The sequence below is a fragment of the Micromys minutus genome, assembly GCF_963924665.1.
Source record: "Micromys minutus genome assembly, chromosome: 29".
Taxonomy (NCBI): Eukaryota; Metazoa; Chordata; class Mammalia; order Rodentia; family Muridae; genus Micromys; species Micromys minutus.
In genome coordinates this window covers 14,420,921-14,442,336 of record NC_137964.1, presented here as the reverse complement: position 1 = coordinate 14,442,336, position 21,416 = coordinate 14,420,921, and the positions used below count along the sequence as shown (strand labels likewise).

At 48.3% G+C, this 21,416-nt stretch overlaps 1 protein-coding gene and 1 pseudogene across 4 annotated transcripts in view; one reads left to right on the top strand and one right to left on the bottom strand.

Annotated features, from left to right (window-relative positions):
- Window positions 1–4,780: 4,780 nt before the first annotated feature.
- LOC308439322 (splicing factor 3B subunit 4-like) lies at window positions 4,781–6,006 on the bottom strand (annotated as a pseudogene). Its single transcript has one exon. The product of its transcript is annotated as a splicing factor 3B subunit 4-like (transcript).
- A 7,516-nt stretch (window positions 6,007–13,522) lies between these two features.
- The window catches only part of MLXIPL (MLX interacting protein like), a 31,293-nt gene continuing 23,399 nt past the window's right edge, over window positions 13,523–21,416 (top strand). For all 3 annotated transcript variants that reach the window (XM_080940824.1, XM_080940823.1, XM_080940822.1), the window contains exons 1-2: window positions 13,523–13,834; window positions 19,975–20,081. In XM_080940824.1, coding sequence (XP_080796950.1) covers window positions 13,542–13,834; window positions 19,975–20,081 — 400 coding nt within the window. In that variant the 5' untranslated portion in view covers window positions 13,523–13,541. The remainder of the gene's footprint in view (window positions 13,835–19,974; window positions 20,082–21,416) is intronic.

Genomic DNA, 21,416 nt, shown 5'->3' with positions numbered 1-21,416 from the left:
CTGTCTCTCTCTCTCTCTCTCTCTCTCTCTCTCTCTCTTGTTTGAGACAGGGTTTCTCTGTGTAGCTCTGGCTCTCCTGGAACTCACCATGTAGAACAAGCTAGCCTCAGACTCAGAGATCTGTCTGCTTCTGTGTCTTCTTCTGTCCTCTGAGTGCTGAGATTAAAGGTGTGTGCCCCCAGTGCCTGGCAGGTTCGTGTGTGTGTGTGTGTGTGTGTGTGTATATATATATATATATATATATATATATATATATATATATATATATATATATATATATACACACCTCTCTCCTCTTTCTCTCTCTCTCCCCTGTCTGTCCTTCCCTCCTTTTTCTCATTAATCTCTCTGAGCAAGCTGTGCCTGTTCTCTGGGAAACGACTGTTGTGAGGAACTCGAGGCTGGTTTGCCTCCTTGTCTACTTTTGAGTCTTCTGCTGGTCCAACCTGCCAGACTCCACTGCCAGCAGGGGATGAGCCCTGCCGCTTGAAGCTCCTCTTGCAGAGCCAGGTCAGGCTTCCCAGTTTGCTTGCCTCCCTGCCGGCTGCCCTCTGTAAGCAGCAGGTACCCAGTGTTCAACTCAGCCTTGCCTGGACTCACCTGGCACACAATACTGGTGAGAGGAAACTTAAAAGCAGTCCCCCCCCCAAAAAAAAAGCAGGTCCCCAGTAACCTCATGAAAGACACACATTACTGCCAGGTGTAACAAGTATCAAAATGGGACAAGGTCACTGTTGTTTTTATTGTTTACATTGTAAACAACCTTTCTTTTTTTTTTTTTTTAAGATGTATTTATTTTAGTTATATGTAAGTACACTGTAGCTGTCTTCAGACACACCAGAAAAGGGCATCAGCCCTCTTTACAGATGGTTGTGAGCCACCATGTGGTTGCTGAGAATTGAACTCAGGACCTCTGGAAGAGCAGTCAGAGCTCTTAACCACTGGTAAACAGCCATTCTTAACACATGGGTTGAGACCCCTTTGGGTGTTGAATAGCTCATTTTTCACAGGGCCACGGAGGACCATAGGGAAACAGACATTTGCACTACAATTTATAACAGTAGCAAAATTACAGTTATAAAATAGCAGGAAAATAATTTTATAGTGGTGGTGGGGTTTCTCTACAGCATGTTAAAAGGAGCGAAGCATTAGGGGGTTTACAGGGTTCCCTGTGTAGCTCTGGCTGCTTTTGAACTCATGAAGTCTGCCTCCAACATTCAGCAAATTGTTGTTTAAAGATTTATTTTTGCTGGGTATAGTGGTATACATCTTAAATCCCGGCACTCAGGAGGCAGAGGCACACAGAGACACTCCAGGCTCAGCCTGAATTTGTATGGATTAGGTAACGGAGGTTGTGGTCTGGTGGTTGGTTTAATTGACAGGTCTGCAGGCAGCCGCCATGTTTGGCACTGTTGTAATGAAGAACATGCTTTTGTTTCTGAAGATTACTGCTGACCCCAGAGAGTTTACACGTGTGTGCTAGGTAGCAGAAACCAAGGCAAAGTGTTAGCTTTTGTTTTCTTTTTTCTTCTCCCTCCCTCTCTCCTTTTCTTCCTCCCACTCAGCCCTGGCTGTCCTAGAACTCCCTTTGTAGACCAGGCTGGCCTCATAGTCACAGAGATCTGCCTGTTTCTGCCTCCCAAGTTTTGGAACCAAAGGCATATGCCTGGCTAAAATGGTTAAATTTTCAACCACTCTCTTTCTAAGTTCTAGGGTGGGAAAAAGAACTGGGGGTTGAGTTCAATCTCTGTATCAGATACTTTTTCTTTACTGTAACAAAATACCAGGACTTCTAATCTTATAAAGAAAAAAGAATGTGGGTTAGTTCTGTACACACACACTCGAACACAATGGGGAGGGGATATACACTTGGAGGTCAGAGTACAACTTTTATGGAGTTGTTCTCTTCTGCCTTTATGTGAGTTCTGGAAATTAAACTCGAATTTCCAGGTTTTCGAGGCAACCCTTGACAGCTGACCCATTTTGCTGTCAAAGAAAGAGGGGGAAAATTTTCACTCTCTTAATATTGATGTGTAACTATGGTGATTATAAACTGTAATTCAGGGAAATAAATCATTCGAGCCCAGGAGTCACCAATGGTCAAAAACCTAGCCGATAATACAACCTCTACCAAAACTACTCTATGAGCTGGGTGGTGTCACAAGCCTTTAATCCCAGCACCTGGGAGGCAGAGGCAGGAGGATCTTTGAGTTCGAGGCCAACTTGGTCTACAGAGTGAGTTCTGGGACAGCTGGGACTACACACAGAAATTCTATCTTGAAAAACTAAAAACAACCAGCACCAGCACCATCACCAACAACGACAAGAACACCAACACTCAGTAGGGCTGAGTGTATAAAATGCTTGCCTCGTGTGCATGAAACCCTTTGCTCCATCACTGATGTTGCATGAACTGGGTACCGGTTCTGCAATTCCAGCGCTGGGGAAGAGGAGCGGGGAAGATCTGGAGTCCCAGCCTGAGCTAGATGACCTCCTGTCTCCAAGAGAAAAAGAAAGAAAGAGTAAAACAGCAGCAGCCAGATATGCCCCAGAGCTCAGGGGGCACAGGCAGATGGACCTCTGTGAGTTTGAGACCAGCTAGAGCTATATAGTGACCTGTGCATATGCACCCTGATCCATCTATCCATCTACCCATCCATCTGTCCATCCATCTATCTATCTATCCAGTGTCTGTGTGGTATGTGTGTATGTTTGTGTGTGTGTGGGGGGGTAGCAAGTAGATGAAAAAACAGAAGAATAAACAAACCGGATGTGGTGTGAATGCCTGCAAGTCTAGTATTCGGGAAGTAGAGGCAACAGTAAACATTAAATGGGAGGACAGGTAAACCTTCACATGGAAATATGGAATTATTACACGTTAACTGGTAGGCTATTGGTGGATAAAGGGAAAGATGGAGATGAAGCTGGGTGAGGTCCACACACCTGTAATTCCAGCGCTTAGAAAACTTAGGTAGGGGAGACAGATAGACAGAAGGACAGACAGACAGACACACAATGAGTATGAGTAATATCTGACTTGGATGGGTCCCTGGTTAGGGGGTGGACAGTTGGGCCGGTGGATGGACAGAGATGTGATGGGTGTAGATGAACAACAGATGGATAGCCACATTGATAATTGGGGATGGCTAGATAAATAGGTAAATTATTGGCGTTCAGGAATCTCTGCACAAACCATATGAATACTGGTCTCAGTTAAGCAAGAGTAGTTTATTGGGGTTGGGGATTTAGCTCAGTGGTAGAGCGCTTGCCTAGCAATCTCGAGGCCCTGGGTTCGGTCCTCAGCTCTAAAAAAAAAAAAAAAAAAAAAAAAAAAGGAGAGTAGTTTATTGAACGCACACCTTAATCCTGACCAGACCAGGGACATAGCTCAGAATAGGGTCTTGGACTAACTATGTCATCAAACATTTCTCAGAGCAGGCTTATAAAGGGGATGGGGGGGGTGCAAAACCACTCGGAGTTTATGTGCAGGTGCAGGAAGGGCTGCTCAGTGGTCATCTCTGACTCAAAATATTTTAGACATAACGGTTCATACCGACCTTTAACTTGATGGGTCCTACGTGAAGCTCTGTGGGATTTCTTAAGATTAACAAACTTCGTAGCGTAGCATGGCACAGCAGGGGCTGTGATCTGCATGATCCTGTCCTGAGTTAAGTCACTTCTCTGTCTGTGTCCCTGACTGGCAGGCGTGTTACAGCAACAGTATGAAACAGCCGGCAGGCATGGGACAAAGTGGCTACAGCTGTTCTGGAGTTGGGGGGTAGGGCGGGACTATCAGACCTCAACAAAATGAGCTCGTGGGTAGAGAGGACAGAGAGAAGAATGGATGATGGGCCAGGAGGGAGGCTGCTTGCTTGATGGGTGCCTCCTTTTCCCCTCTTCCCCCTTTGCCTCCTCAGCCATCTCACCTCCAGAGATGGACAGGAGACAGTGTACGTGGACAGCCATAGTGTAAGATGTGTGAACAACATGATTGCTAATCGTGTGGCCGTCGTTTGGTTGACCGAGGCTCACTGTGTAGGCTCCACCCCACACTCCTGCCTCAGTCTCCCACGTGAGAGGAAATTAGCATTTCGTCACTCTCAGCGGCAGCTTAAGACACTTTACCTTTTTTTTTCTTTTTTTCTTTTTTTCTTTTTTTCTTCTTTTGAGACAGAGTCTCATGTAGCCCAGGCTGCCCTTGCACTTGCTATATAGTCGAGGATGGCCTTGAACTTCTGACCTCCCACCCCCATCTTCTGAGTGTTGGGATTAGAGGTGGGCATCACCTAGTCCATGGTGATGTAGCCATGGAAACCAAACAAGCATACCACTAGCTGAACCACACTCCCACTCCAAGGCTCCTTTTCTTCCTTTCTTTTTGAAACCCTGTTACTTTGTGTAGACCTGCCTGCCCTGGAATTCACTCTGTAGATCAGGCTGGCCTTGAACTCAAAGATCCACCTGCCTCTGCCTCTTGAGTGCTGGGATTTAAGGTGTGCACCACCATTGGCTTCATATATATATATATATATATATATATATATATATATATATATAAACAAGAAGCATGGTTTTATTTTTCTCTACACATGTGTAAAGAAATTAGGACCAACATTTTAAATTAAAAATGAAGAAAACTTCCCTGAGGAAAACATGACATTAGAATGGGGACAGAGTCGCTGAGACTGGTCGGCACATTAGCCCTGACGAGCTACAGAAGCTCTGACTGGTCCAAGACATGAGGATGCAGGAAGAATAAAAGGAGACAAAGGATGGCATTTTACTGAGGAAGTGGGCTCCGAATTGAACCACGGGGTGGAACTGGGGGCCGTGGAGTAGGTCTGGGTGGAGGGAGGGGCCCCCTACTGGTAGCCATAGGGAGGGGGTTTTGGAGAACCTGTGTATCCATGAGGGGCATCACTAGAGGAGGCCCACACATGCCGTGTAGAGGCATGGGACCTGGGTGACCCATGGGAGATCCAACAGGAGGCCACCGGGGAGGGGCATGCCCATTGGAGGAGGTCCAGGATGAGGCATTCCAGAAGGTGGCCAGGGTGGTGGCCGCCTCCCCAGAGCCTGGAGGCCCAGCATGGGGGTGTCCTAGGCCATGGGGGCCATGGTGGAGCAGCTGCATCCTGGTGGGAATGGGTAAGGATGTGAATGTCCATGACCAAGAAGTCCAGCTCCTGGAGTTCCTGCTGCTGGGGGCCATGTCCTCCAGCCCCAGGTGACATAGGTGGTGGGGACATGGCTGGGGGTATCCCGGGAGGGAGGGCCCCAGAAGTGGCACTGGAGGTGGGGAGGAGCCAGGAGGTGGCATGCCTGGTGGAGGAAGCCCAGAACCAAGGGATGAAACCACAGGATTGAGGGCAGAGGGGACACCTCGGCAAACAGCTGATGAGGGCGGTCAGCCTGGGACAGTGGGTTCTGAGCTGCCAGAAGTCATTCAGCTGCAGAGCCGTGGTGTCCTTCAGAGTCCTTTGTGAAGGCACAAGACACAGTGATAGGGCGGTTACACAGGTACTGCCCACTCATGGCCTCAATTGCTGTATCTGAAGCATCAAATGAAGCAAAATTAATGAAGGCATAGCCCTTGGCGTTGCCTGTATCAAGGTCCCGCATAATCTTGGGGGGTCTGTAAGATGACTCCAAAGGCGCTGAAAGTATCATAAAGCAGCTTCTCGTCAACTTCTGGGTCCAAATTTCCAATGAAAATATTGGCTCCTACATCCAGATTTTTGTTGTGAGCCAAGGCCTTGCTCACCCGTATCAGCTTCCCATAGAGTTTGATCATGTTCATAATCTTAACGGCATAGTCAGCATCTTCCTCACTCAAGAATTTAACAAAGCCATAGCCTTGGTGCTGGCCAGTGACTCTGTCCTTTGGTATCTGGTGTTGACCACTGGCCCTGCCTGGAGAAAGAGCTCCCACAACAGTGGTTCACTCACTTTCACATCTAGACCTTCCACATACACTGTGGCATCCTGATTCCGTCTGGCAGCCATGACGAAAGCGCTCCCGCCATCTCTAAGTAACAGCGCCGCCCGCTGACCTGGCTTCTCATATTTTGATAGAAGAATTAGATGTTTGTTATGAAAATAAATGCACTCTGGCTTTCTTTCTTTACGTTTATCAATGTATGGAGATCAGAGGACAACCTGCAGGGGTTTGATCTCAGGTTGGCCGAGTTTGCAGCAAGCACCTTTAACGAGTTGAGTCACTCCACTGACCTACATTTACCAGTGACATTCACACTCACTCCCGCAGAGACTCAAAGTTCACACCTAGACAAGGAAGTGGCTTCCTTCAGTCATAGCCCCACGGTTAAGTCTCTCTGCCTCTGTCTCTCTCTCAGCCTCTAGTTTTTGAAACAGATTTCATCCTTAGTCCCAGCTGCCTTGGAACTCACTACATCACTTAGAATGTCCCCAAGTCTCAGCAATCCTCCTGCTTCAGCCTCCCAAGTGCTGAGATTAGAAGCATGAGCTGCTATGCCTTTAGTCTTCCTTGATACATAAGACCATGTTCTCTTACTGGCAGTGGTGGTCGCACTTTAATCCCAGAACCGGGAGGCACAAGCAGGTGGATCTCTGAAGTTGAGGCCAGCCTGGACTACAGAATGAGTTCCAGGATAGCCTGGGCTACACAGAGAAACCCTGTCTTGAAAACACACAGAGAGAGACAGACAGAGAGACAGAGAGAGAAAGGGAGGAAGAACATGTCTTTTAAAACTAAGCAAATAGGGGCTGGAGAGATGGCTCAGCAGTTAAGAGCACTGGCTGCCCTTTCAAAGGTCCTGAGTTCAAATCCCAGCAACCACATGGTGACTCACAACCATCTGTAATGAGCTCTGATCCCTCTTCTTGTGTGTCTGAAGACAGTGACAGTGTACTTATATATAATAAATACATCTTTAAAAAATACTAAACAAATAGAAAAAGAAGCATAAAGCAAACCTTTTCAACACTCCTATGATCTTCAACAGAGCTGTTCCTGTCTGGAAAATGGGTATAAAGTCAGGAGGCTGCCATTAGGTAATGAACAGCCCATAAACATCATCTGTTTATTACCAGTCCTCACAGCACCCCTTTGAATAACTTCACCCTTAGGAGCCTCGATTTTCCCCTCTGTAAAGTGAGTGTGGAAGTGTTAGCTCACCCACTTAACTACAACTGAGAGGACCAGAAAACAGTCATGTGCACAAGTCCCTACTCTTAATTCATTTTTATGCGTTTTATCTGTGTGCATGCCTGTGCACCGCATGTGTGCCTTAGTGTCTCCAGGGGCCGGAAGAGAGTGTCAGATCCCCTAGTACTGGAGTTACAGACAGCTGTGAGCTGCCATGTGAGTGCTGAGAATTGAACCCAGGTCCTCTAGAAGAGCAGCCAGTGCTCTTAACCTCTAGCCATCTCCCCAGTCTGTAGGTTCCTATATTTTTATTGAGATATAATTTATGTGTTATAAAGTTTATCCACTTTCTTTTTGATAAAACTTTAAATTATATGTATTCATTTGTATGTGTGTGTGTGTGTGTGTGTTTGTTGGTGTGTGCCAAGGCACACGTGGCAGTCAGAGGACAACTTTTAGGAATTTGTTCTCTTCTTTTCTACTGTGTGTGTTCCAGGTATCAAACTCAGATCTTCAAGTTTGGCAGCAAGCACCTTTACCTACTGGGTCATCTTGCTGTCCCATCCTCCTTTTAATTTTTAAATATTTAACCCGGATTTTTTCCCAATGGTTCTTGGTATATTCAGAGTTGTGCAACCCTTTCTGCTATTGAATTTAACCAGTTTCATCAGTGCAAAGGAAACCCACACCTGTGCAGTCTGCCAACGGTGGCAGTGTCTCACTGTGATCCTCAGTACTCAAGAGGTGGGACGATGGAGGATCAGAAGTTCAAAGTCATCCGCAGTTACATAGTGCATCCTGGTCTACAAGAGATCATGTCAAAAAAAAAAAAAAAAAAAAAAAAAAAAAAATCCAAGCAAACAACAAACAGCGTATTACTATACCCTGTCAGCTTCTGATTCTCCCACTCCTAGCCCCTGGAGATTGTCATTTCTGCTTACTTTGTTTGTTTGTTTGAAAACAGGGTTTTGTTTGTTTGTTTGTGTAGTCCTGACTGACCTGGAACTCACTCTGTAGACCAGGCTGGCCTCGAACTCAGCGATCTGCCTGCCTCTGCCTCCCGAGTGCTGGGATCAATGGTGTGCGCCACCACGGCCCGGCTGGCTTTGCTTCATTTTATGAGTGTTTTGCCTGCATGTGTGTATGTGTGAGGCGTGTGTGCCTGAGGAAGGGAGCATCAGACTTCTTAGAACTGGAGTTGCAGGCGGTAGTAAGCCACCATGTGGGCACTGGAAATTGAACAAGTGTCATTAACCGCTGAGCCATCTCTCCAGCCCCCACCCCCGTTAGCACCCTTTCAAATTACATTTTCACTTACTTATTTCATGTGAGCGTGTGTGGATAAGAGTGGTTTGGCACATGTGGAGGTCAGAGGGCAACTATAAACATTGACTATCTCCTTCCTCCCTATGGGGCTCAGGGCTTTCAAGACTGATCTTTAGGCTTGACAGCGAGTGCTTTTGCCCACTGGGCTGTCTTGCTATCTGCTGTTATTTTCAAATTCCATGGCTTGTGGATAGCAAAGTGCTAGATAATTATTTTTCCTGATTTTGTTGTTGTTGTTTGAGACAAGGTCTGCTCCTATAGCCCAGGCAGGCCTTGAACTTCTGATCCTCTTGTCTCAGTGCCCTGGACTGCAGACAGGCATCTCCATACCTGGTGCTTTTTAGAGTTGCTGCTTAGTTGCAGTTGGTTAGCGTGTTTAGATGCACACTCCAAAAATGTAGATTCTTAGCACTGAGACAGCTGCAATAAAATGTATGTAATTTTCTCTCTCTCCCCCTCTCCCTCTCTGTGTGTAGACTGAGAGTTAGAAAGATAATAGATGGGTAGATGTATTTATAGATCTATAGGTGGCTAGATGACAGATATGTAGGTGGGTATAAGAATTAGTGGTTGAGGGGCTGGAGAGATGGTTCAGCAGTTAAGAGCACTGACTGCTCTTCCAGACTTCATGAGTTTAAATCCCAGCAACTCCATGGTGGCTCACAACCATCTGTAATGAGATTTGATGCTCTCTTCTGATGTGTCTGAAGACAGCTACAGCTTACTTATAATAAATAAGTCTTTTTTTAAAAAAAAAAAAAAAAGAATTGGTTGTGGTGTGCGCCTTTAATTTCAGCACTCAGAAGATTGAGGCAGAAGGATCCCTGTGAGTTTGAGAACAAGATGGTCAATATAATAAGTTCCGGGACAGTCACAGCCACAGTGAGACCCTGCCTGAAAAAGAGAGAGAGAGAGAGAGAGAGAGAGAGAGAGAGAGAGAGAGAGAGAGAGAACAACAGCTTTTGAGATAGGCCTGTGGACATGTCCAGTTAATTTTGTTCATTGGGGTAAGAAGACCCATCCACTGTGGGTGACTCCATTCCCTAGCCAGCATACTAGACTGTGTGGATGGAGAAAGGTTGCAGAACAGCAGCAGCTTCCATACTTTCTGCTTCCTGATAGAGGGTGTGACCAGATGCTTCAAGCTCCTGTTGCCTTGACCTCTCCTCTATGACACAGGGTGCCTTTGAACTGTGCACTAGAGTAAACACTTTCTCCCTTAATTTATTTTGTTCGAATATTTTATTACAGCAACAGGAAAAGTAACTAAGATGCAGTTGATGAGATGCATAGGCAATGGAGAGATTGATCAGCTGAGAAACAGATAAATAGTAGATGGACAGATATATGGGTAAGCAAGTGGATCGGACTGGTAGATGGACATATTCATGGATAATTAGATGGGTGAATAGATAGATGGATAAGTAGATACTTAGATGAACAGATGAACAGCTGGATTGACAATAGATCAAATAGATGGACACTGTATGGGTCGACGGATGGATGGATAATGAATGAATAAATGGATGGTGAATGGACTGGTAGGTGGATAGATAGATGAAGGGCATCCATGAATGATGGCAGATAGACAGACAAGGAAATACATGATGGTCAGAGAAGATATGGATGAGAGATGAATAGATGATACAGATAAAACAGGGATAGATGGATGGGTGGATGGATGGATGGATGGGTGTGTGGGTGGATGGATGGATGGGTGGATGGATGGATGGATGGGTGTGTGGATGTATGGATGGGTGTATGGATGGATGGGTGTGTGGATGGATGGATGGGTGTGTGGATGTATGGATGGATGTATGGATGGATGGGTGTGTGGGTGGATGGATGGATGGATGGGTGTGTGGATGGATGGATGAGTGTGTGGATGGATGGATGGGTGTATGGATGCATGGGTGGATGGGTGGATGGATGGATGGATGGATGGATGGGTGTGTGGGTGGATGGATGAATGGATGGATAGGTGGATGGGTAGATAAATGGGCAGATGAGTGGGTGGATGGGTGGGTGGGTAGGTGGATGAATAGGTTGATGGGTGGATGGATGGATGGGTGGATGAGTGGGTGGGTGGATGGATGGATGGATGGATGGATGGATGGATAGGCAGATGGACAGCAGGTGAATGGCTGGACCCACATATTTAGCAGATAAGTGTGACATAAACTCATCTATTCAGCAAATATACATTACTAGCTTGGTTTTGTTTGTTTGGTTTGGAGACAGGTTCTGTCACTATGTAGTCCTGGCTGTCCTGCTGTAGCGCACTGTGTAGATCAGGCTGGCCTTGAACTCACAGAGATTCTCCTGCCTCTGCTTTCCCCAGTGCTGGGACTGCAGCTGTGAATCACCACATCTGGCTGCACTGAGAGGACGTTGGACAGGTTCTTGGTTCCACCGAGGAGTTTGCCATCTAGTGGGAAAGAGCGGCCTCGCACCCTCTGTGAATCTCAGGTAGAAGAAAAGGCAACTTAACAGTGATCAGAACCAGGGTATGGAGATCTCAGAGAGGAAATGGCATTTCAGTGTGAGCAGGCCAGAGGGAACCAGGAGAGGCACCCAGAAGAGGGTGTCAGGAAGGATCCCGGGGAAAAACTCCATGCCCAGTAAGGACCTCATCATGCAACCTCTGTGGATTGTGAACCCTACTTATTTATTTAAGAGGCCATGAACTCTGGGCATCGGGTACTAGAGGGCAGGGGAGAAAGGCAATGAGAGGTGAGCCAGGCCACTTACACCATGCCACCTGGAAGGGGCATCATGTCATGTCCTGCATTGCCACCGAGGACAAAATCAGAAGTTTGGGGCACTCTTGCATCCGTTTGGGTTTGGTTTATTTTGAGGTTTTTGTTTTGGCTTTGTTTTACACTTGTTTTATTCATTCATTTGAGTGAGAGAGAGAGAGAGAGAGAGAGAGAGAGAGAGAGAGAGAGAGAGGGAGGGAGGGAGGGAGGGAGGGAGAGAGAAAGAGAGCGCATGTGCCAAGAGTGTGCATGGGTGAAGGTCGGGGAACAACTTGTGAGACATGGATCTCTTCTTCCACCATGAGGGTTCCAAGGATTGGTCATCAAGCTCTGCAACAAACAGCTTCACCCACTGAGCTCATCTCACGGACATGTTTTAATTTAGAGGGATGGAATGGGGATGTAGCCCAGGCTAGCCTCAAACTTGCTGTGTAGCCAAGGGTAACTTTGGACTCTGATCCTCTGCCTCTATCTTTCCAGTTCTAAGATTATGGACATGTAATGTCACACCTGGTTTATGCAGTGCTGGGGATGGACAAGTTCTCTACCAACTAAACCACCCTGCCATAATCTGGAAACTACTTTCTTTTGTTGTTGTTGAGGGTGGTGGTGATTGTTTGTTTGGTTTGGTTTGGTTGTTTTGTTCCTTTGTTTTACAAGACAGGGTTTCTCTTTGTGTAGCCCTAGCTGTCTTGGACCACACTGCAGACTAGGCTGGCCTTGAGCTCAGAGATCTACCTGCCCCTACCTCTGGAGCATTGGGATTAAAGCCCCCCCCAATACCACCCAGAGGTCTGGAACTTTCTATGGAGACTAGAATTTAAATTTTATGGTCTTATCTCTGTTTTCCTAGTGCTGAGAGTTTTAGAGACTAGCTTATCTTTCTAGATATCACTGAGATCTCTGAAGTTTTTCTCCAGGCCTGGGAAATAGAACGAAGATGCAGATGAGGCTGTTTGAAGAACATTAGAGTTTGTGGTCACCCTCGATCCTTCCATCTGACTCACACATAACTAATCTTTCTACTGGGGAAGCTAGGGACACTTAAAGCAGTTTTCAACCGACATCTAGATCACACTTTGATATACTCAGTGGCTGTGTTGTCATTCCTGAGTGGTGTGCCTCAGACAGGAGTTTCTTGTTTGTTTGGGCACTCCTGGGGATCGAACCCGGGACTTGCTGAGGTTAGGCAAACACTCTACCACTGAGCCATCCTGAGCCGAGGCCTCAGGAAAGGACCTTTATCTGTTCTGTTAGGTGTCTGCTATGAAAGCCCAGCCTAGTGTCTGGCCTTTAAAAAGCAGGAATAGGCAGGCTGCTGGTGGTGCATGCATATTTATTTCCAGACAGAGGCAGGTGGGTCTCTGAGATGGAAGCCAGCCTGGTCTACAGAGTGAGTTCTAGGACAGCCTGGACTACATGGAGAAACCCTGCCTAGGAAAACAACAAAACAAAAAAAGGCAAAGAAAGAAAAGCAGGAACAGAAGCTGGGCTTCAGGGCCAGTAAGAGAGCTTCCTGAGCAGAAAGCCGGAGGGTCTAGAGAGGGTGAATTCTCACAGTCCCCTTCTGAGCTCTGCTGTACAGTGTAGGGCAATCATAAGAGCCCTTGGGTGCAAGCTAGCATTAGGGTCAACCACACAGGACCCTGGGAAAGTGAAGAAAGGCAAGTGATTTACTGAACTCACTATGAAGCAGAAAATGACCCTGAATTTCTGATATTTTATCTCTCTCTCTATCTATCTCGCTATTTACCTAATAGTGTTTATGTGTCTAGGAATACATATGCAGTTCAGAGATCAATTTTTAAAAATCAAGTATTTTCTCCCAACATGAAGGTCCTATGACTTGAACTCATGTCTTCAAGCCTGGCTGCAAACGCCTTTACCATCTAGCCATCTTATCGGCTGGAACGTCAGATTTTTTTTTTTTTTTTTTTTTTTTGCCTCCACCTCCGCAAGTGTAGCACTTACAGAATCACCCCCATACTAAGTTTCTGTGGTACCGAGGATCGAACATGTCTTAGTGCATGCTAGGCAAACACTGTTCCAACCGAGTTGCAGCCCCAGCCAGCCTTTTTCTGAAACCTGAAAACTAGGGACTAAAAGGTGCTCCCAACAGATAGAAAGGCGAAGCACCGCCAAAGCTCCAGGACCTGTGGTTTCACGCCAGGCTCCCTGATTTATGCTAATTTAAACATCACCTGCCAACCGAGGCCACGCCCACCACAAGAGCCTATCAGAAGGACAGGGGCGTGGCCATGGTAATTAGGCTCAGCGGGCCAGGTTCGGCTCTCCAGAGTGTCCGGGAGTTGGCGACGATTGGGGCCATGGCGCGTGCGCTGGCGGATCTATCCGTGAACTTGCAGGTCCCCCGGGTCGTCCCCAGCCCGGATTCGGACTCGGATACAGACTTGGAGGATCCGAGTCCCCGGCGCAGCGCGGGTGGCCTGCATCGATCACAGGTCATCCACAGCGGACACTTCATGGTGTCCTCCCCGCATAGCGACTCGCTGACCCGGCGACGCGACCAAGAGGGGCCCGTGGGGCTCGCCGACTTCGGGCCGCGCAGCATCGATCCGACACTCACCCGACTCTTCGAGTGCTTGAGCCTGGCTTACAGGTGAGGGCGGACCGGGGAGCCTGAGTCCCAGCTTTCCCTGGTGGGACCGCGCGATGGGACTCTGGTCCCAAACTGCTACCGGGGACTCTGGATACAACTTAGGCATTATCTCCCTCGCCGGGTCCTGAGCCAGCCCACGGACCCTCAGGAATCATTTGTGTCCCATCATCTGCTTGTGACGCCACCTCTGCAGGGTCTCTTGCAGTTGGGTCCCCGTTCCCTGGCTCCTTGGCTTTTGCCCTTAAATGCCAGGTGTCTTTCACACTCCTCAGACTATAAATAATCCCATCCACTCCCTCCACTCGTGTGATGCCTGGACTGTTTTGTTTGCAGTCCCTGCAAAGTCCCACGCGTTTCCCTGCACGCCGCTCTTATCCCGTGGTCGCCCCTCATAGCCAGTGTCAACTTATATAGAAACAGTTTCTTGCTCACTTCCCGATTGCCCGGACACCATTTGTTTGGCTTGGTTTCGTTTGGTGAGCCAGAGTCTCACTCTAAAATTCAGGCTGGCATGGAGCTAGGTAGCCCAGGCTGGACTCCTATCTCAGCCTCCCAAATACCGGTATTACAGGCATGAGCCACCATGCCTGGTTTAGAACGTTCTGTCAAGGTTGGCGGGAAGATGGTGCCAGGCACCTGCCCAGAGCCAGCAGGGGGTGCTGTAGTCTACCCTGGGTCGGGCAGGGAAAGCCTGGTCTTCCTGAACCCGGTATCTGTAAGAGGCTGTAGCTGTAACGCAGCCAGGAACCCCCTCCCTGCTATGGCTCAGTACTCCGCGGCCTCACCCAGCTCCAGCCCCACCTACGTGTCCCAGGGGAGGGCGCGAACTGGGGTCTTGGCCCAGTGCCCTGGAGCAAAGTTCCCGGGAGCAGAGGGACTAGGATAAATTATCAACCGAAAACAGTAGGAGAGAAAGGGGGATCGGCCGGCCTTGATCTTTCCTCTCTGTAAATATCCCGCTTCTTCAGAGAGCCTCCTCCCCTTCGTAGAACCGCTGGCTGTAGACCCGCACCTGTAGCCCCATAGGGGACCAGGAGCTGGGGTGGGAATTGCGGAAGAGCGTGGCCCACCTCGTGGCAGCGGAGCCACGCGACCCCATTGGCTGGAGGCAGAGTAACCTTGGCCCACAAGTTCTGGCCTCAAGCCCAGGTCATGTTGCAACCTGATAGTTCAGGGCGCTGAGACCGATGTGGAAAGTTCAAATTCCCTGTCCCATCCCCCTCCCCCGCCCTTGGACATCATGAGACTGCCTGGGAAGGGGCCATCTAAGGTCTCCGAACACCAAAAGCCGCTCACACTGGGACAGTGTCTGAGTTCTCAAAGACTTCCAATTATTGAGAAGAGAGGGATATCCCTCATCTCTCTCTCTCACCCAGTCTCACACTGTAGACTAAGCTAGCCTGGAACTCATTGTAGAGCCTAGGCTGGCCTGGAATTCCGCTCTGGTCTCCCCAGTGCTGGAATTACAGGCATGAGTCCCGAGAAGCCTAGGGTTCACAGGTTCTCCCGAAAGGTTCTCCCATTACCCGACCACTTCCAACTCAGGTTTCCTGCCTCGTCTATAAATTCTACTTGGGCTGGCTTCAAGGGCTTCCCAGCTCAGACTGTGGGCAGACATTAGAGCATTTATAGGGAAATAGCCCGTGGAGGGACAGACGGCACTCCCAGAACTGCTCCCTTCTGAGGCTGCCAGAGGCTGAGGAACTCCAGCTAAGGTGGAGAGCGTTGTGACCCCCACCCACCAAAGAGCCAGACTATTACATTCTCCTGATTGAGATTCTAAGGATACCCAAGGATGAGGGTAGCCAAATACACAGGACTTGGGTTTGTGCCCTTGGTGAAGGAAAAAACATACAGCGTGGGCTGAGAGAGGGTCAGCGAGGGCCAGTGAGGGTGCTTGGTGCCGGGACTTGTGACCTGCGTTTGATTCCTGGAACCCACATCAAAGTGGCTGCAAAAAAATTGACTCCGTAGAGTTGTCTGAACTCTGACCTCCGTGTGCCACGCACGAGCACCCCTCCCAATGGTACATAAAAATAATAACAAAAACACACCCCGTGCTTAGGCTGTGTGGTTGAGCATGCCTGGAATCCTAGAACTCAGGTTGAGGACAGAGGGTTCAGGAGGCCAAGGTATTTAAAGTTTGAGGCCAGCCTGAGATAATGTGAGATCCTGTCTCAAATAAACAGATCCAAGCTCAGGCTAGAAGACATTCCTAGAACCTCTGTGAACAGACCTTTCTCTGAAGCAAAGGGGATTTCAGAGACTCCGGGAAAGGTGGGAGTGGGGCAGCCAGGCAGGGGGTCTGGTGGTGGATGGAACTGGTAGGTTAGGCAGGGAGAAGGACAGCCTGCAGACAGCCTACAGACGCCTGGGCTCCTCACCCCTGCCAAGGAGCTCTTCTGGTACACTGTGTTCCCTGGTTCTGTGGGTGGAAGCTCCAGGGAGGACCGCTGTAAACCGTCCAAGAAAGCACTTGTCTAGGGAGTGGTGGCACAGATCTGTCATCCTAGCGCTCTGCAGGCTGAGGCAGGAGGATGAGGATGCAGACCAGCCTGGGCTACCGAGCAGGGCTGCAAGGCCTCCCACCTGGTTAAAACAAACAAGCTAGCAAAAAAAAAAAAAAAAAAAAAAAAAAAAAAAAAAAAAAAAAAGAGGGTAGTGTTTCCTGAGTTCAATCCCCAGAACTGGCACAAAACAAAACGCTGGCTTGCTGGTGTGTGCAGCTTATTTGGTTGGTGAGTTCTGGGCCAATGAGAAGCTGTCTCCAGAACCGAGGCGGATAGCATCTGAGGAATCATATCTGAGTTTGTCCTCTGGTCTCAACAAGCATATGCGTCTCCCATTCTCCCACTTCTGAGGTTTGCGTGTTTCTCCCACGGTGCACAGCTTTTGAACCTTGGCCCTAGACTTTTTGCACTGAACTAGACTCTTAACCTCACATGCATTCAATCAAATCTTTTTTCTCTTGACTTGGCTATTGTCTCTGGCTCATCTCCCTCATCCTAGGCTACCAACCCTCTAAGGGAGCTGGAGGAGGGACAGCAGAAGGCTAGGGTAGGACCCTAGGGGAACAGAACCTAATGGTTGCTGGGATACAGACAAGGGTTACAAACTTAGGAGTGTCCACCATTCACCCTATACCACAAAAGGAGCTGGCCCAGGAAGGATTAGTGTCCCCCACCCAATCATGTTTTCTTCTTGGACAGATGGTATTTATCTAGTTATGGGAGGTAGGGGGCAGCCATCAGGCTAGGTTGGCCTATTTGGGTAATGAAGCCTGTTGTCTCCTGAGGTGGCAGTCCCTGCCACCTCACATCCCACACCCTGGCAGCCACCATTAGCTCAAAACAAATACTGGAGCTTGGAGACCAGAAAGGAGAGGAGAGCCAATGACCCATGTACTCAAGGTAGTACAGGAAGAGGAGGAGGGACCAGACGCTTACCTACTCACCCCTCACCGCTAACACGAGGGGAGCTACCAGGAGAGCAGGCCTTCCTGTGTGTGTGTGTGTGTGTGTGTGTGTGTGTGTGTGTACAGTCTTGAGGGTGGAATCCAGATCTTGTCCAGTTCCTGGGAAAGCTACCACTAAGCCACGGCCCCCAGCCCCTCACTGAGGGGCTCTGTCACACTCCCAACCCCAGTCTGGTTGTCTGGAAGGCTAGACCTTAGAAGTTCTTTATTGAACAAGGAATAGAAAGATAAACCAGACTGAGTTGGAGGCAGACCATAAGGAAAGAAGGTTGGAAGGACTAAAGATGAGACAACAATGTTTCCCCAAGACCTTGATTGTCTATGTTGACCTCTTGGGCCAGCTTCCAGGTAGTGCTAACTTGGCCTGTTCTCAGAGGAACCTTGGGAGCTGAAGACATTGCTTATGCATAGCCACTGCACACCAGGCACTCAGTGGTCCCCTAGGTTAAGGCCCAGGTTGAGATTCTACTTCTAGCCAGGAGGTGATGGCTCAGGTCTTTAATCCCAGCACTCAGGAGGCAATGGCAGACAGCCTGGTCTACACGGTGAGTTCCAAAACAGCCAGGAATACACAGTGAGATGCTCTAAGTCTTACTGTGTCCCTTTGGGAGTGTCTCTTGTCTTGCATGGCTCTCAGGGAGATAGATCATTTCATCCTATCTTTAAGAAATGAATGTTTGGGGCTAGAGACATGGTTTGGGTTGATTAAGAGCACTCACTGCTCTTGCAGAGAACCCAGGTTTGGTTCCCGGCATCCACATGGCAGCTAACAGTCATCTGTAACTCCAGTTCCAGGGAATCTGATGCCCAGGTACAGGGAGACATTCATGCACATAAAACCTTTCGTTTTAAAAAAGGTGAAAGAGCCAGCTTGGTCTATAGAGTGAGTTCCAGGACAGCCCGGGGTACAAGAGAAACCCTGTCTCAAATAAACAAATAAATCAAATTTAAAAGGTATAAGAGCTGGGTATGAGAAACTGGGCTTGGTAGTGCACACCTGTGACCCCAGCATTCTGGAGGCAGAGGCAGGAGGATTGGGAGCTCAAGGCCAGCCTTGGTTGCACATCGAACCTAAGATTACACACTGAAGACTCATTCTGCATTCTGAACACGGCATAAAGACCCTCTGTCGGGATAGAGAGATGGCTCAGCAGTTGAGGACACTGGCCAGTCTTCCAGAGGTCCCGAGTTCAATTCCCCACACCCACAAGGTGGCTTGACCATCTATGTAATGGGATCTGATGCCCTCTTCTAGCATTCAGGTGTTCATGCAGAAAGAGCACTCATATACATCATTAAATAGATAATCTTGTTTTAAAAGAAGCTCCTCTCTCAAAGACAAAAGAAAAGAGGTGTGAGGGCCCTGCATGATGATACACACCTCCTATAGCTGAAGTATTGAAGATGCAGAGGCAGGGGGATTTGTTGGGCATTTTATTAGTGTATGTTAATTACACAAGAGTGCATTTCATGATGGCATTTTTGCACACGTAGATAACACATTTGGATCATGCTCTCTTGTCTTCTCCCACACCAGCTCATCTCCTTCCTCTCCATAATTCTCTTTGACTTTCATGTCTTCCTTGGGGCAGGAGTGGGGGGTCAGTCTTTGTGTGGCCCTGGCTCTCCAGGAACTCACTCTTGAGACCAGGCTGGCCTCAAACTCAGAGATCTGCCTGCCTCTGCCTCCCGAGCACTGGGACTAAAAGCATGTGCCACCACCACCTGGGATCATGTCTTACATTTTTAGATAGCATTTATTTTGTGTGTGTGTGTGTGTGTGTGTGTGTGCATGTGCAGGGTTGCAGTTCATGCCCTGGTGTGGTGGTCAGAGGACAAGCTGTGGGAGTTTGCTCTATGGCCTTCAACCACGTGGGCCATGAGGATCAAACTCAGGTCATTGGGCTTGGCACCCTTACCTGCTAAGCCCTTTCATATTTTCCTTTGTAATTGTTGTCCAGTGAGTGTAGGGTTGCTACGGGTTCATGGCTGAGGGGTTATTTGAGAGCATGAGTACCTTAACAGTGTCTACAGCACTGTAGAAACTGTCTCACCCTTCCCCAGCACCCATCCACTGCTTATAAGATGGAGTGGAGCCTCTAGAGTCTCTCTAACCACGAGACAATATGATTTCTAATTCCACGCCATCCTGGGCTACCTGTAGAAACTCTTGGGCTTGACGGATGGCCCAGCCGAAGGAAGGAACACTGACTGAATTCACTTCCTAGCACTCACGTGGTGGCTCGCAACTGTCTGAAACTCCAGTTCTGGGGAATCTCACACACAGACATACATACAGGCAAAGACACCAATGCACACAAAAATAAATCTTTTAAAAAAGGAGAGAGATAGAGAAACTCCCCTTATACACACACACATACACACACCACATACACACATACACTGGATGTAAAAACTCTTACCTTTAAGGCCAGCAGACAGTGTTAATCTGAAGACAGTTGATAACAAGTACCTGTTTTTGGGTGGGAGGAGAGATAGCCCATGAACAGAGGGTCTGGATGACTATAAGGTCTGACCTCAGGGATCTCAGGCAGGTTAGATAAGAGGACTTGAGGACAAATTGCAACCATCATGCCAGGCTTTTGCAGAGTCCCGTCTTCTCCTTTCCCACCCCACCTGACACTCTTCCCTCTCGTTCTGACAGCGGCAAGCTGGTCTCTCCCAAGTGGAAGAACTTCAAAGGCCTCAAGTTGCTATGCCGGGACAAGATCCGGCTGAACAACGCCATCTGGAGAGCCTGGTACATTCAGTGTGAGTGGGCGCCATGGGTCCCTTGGGTTTGGGAGGGCTCTTTCTAGCCAGAGGGCTGCACCCATGGAACCCGGAGTGGGGGGTGGCGAGCTGCACAGGGACCCTCGAATAGCTTCCAGCCTTCATAGGGTCTTGGAGAATATGTGCCAAAGGTCAGTTTCCACCGTGAGACAAGGTGCAACAGAGGGCACCTTGAAAGCTCCAAAGGAGGCTGCGCTGGGGTGCCAGGTCAAGATCCGTTCAGCAGTCCTTGCATTGAGTAATCTACTTGGAATGCTCTGGCAAAAAAAGATGTCTGAGTTGGAGAGATGGCTCAGTGGTTAAGAGCACTGACTGCTCTTCCAGAGGTCCTGAGTTCAAATCCCAGCAACCACATAGTGGCTCACAACCATCTGTAATGGGGTTGGATACCCCTTTCTAGTGTGTCTAAAGATAGTGACAGTATTCTTATATATAATATAAAAATAAATTTTTATATAAAAAAAAGAAGTCAGGCTAGAAACGTGGCTTAGGGGTAGAACATCTGCCCCGAGTCCCCCAATAAGGGGCTGGGTATTACTCTGTAGGAGAGTACCTGCCGAGAGTCCCAGAGTGGGGGCCTCAGGGGCTCATCCAGTGGTAAAGTGTCTGCCTAGAATCCACCGAGTGATAGCTACAGAATATAGGTCAATAGTGATACGATTACTTAGCATATTCAAGCCCCTTGGTTTCAACTCCAGTAAAGGGTATGGGGAGCATTTACCTACTGTACCAGTCCAACTGCGATGTTTAATAGATGAGGAAAATTCTGTATGGGTCACCATCAGCCTTTCTCTGTATAACCTTGGATATGCAGAGCTTCTCCATAGACCAGGCTGGCCTCGAAGTCAGAGATCCACCTCCCTCTGCCTCCTGAGCGCTGGAATTGAAGACCCATTACCCAACATCATCAGCCTTGCAATGAACACCCTATCGGTACCTGCTGTGATTGAGGCAGATGAAGTCCCTAGAGCCCCTAAAGAAAAAAAGATATAAGTGGATGTCTTAGGTTTCTCTTGCTATGACGAGACACCATGACCAAGGCAATTATTTTCTTTAATTATTTATTTTGTGTGCATTGGTGTTTTTACCCCTTATATATGTATGAGGATGTCGAATCCCGTGGGACTGGTAATGAGAACTGAGTGCTCTGGAAGAGCAGCTTAACCATCTCTTCAGCCCCAGGGCAATTCTTATAAAGGACAACATTTCATTGGGGCTGGCTTACAGTTTTAGAGGTTTAGTCCATTGTCATCATGGCGAGAAGCATGGCAGCCTGCAGGCAGATAGGGCTCTGGAGATGGAGCTGAGAGTTCT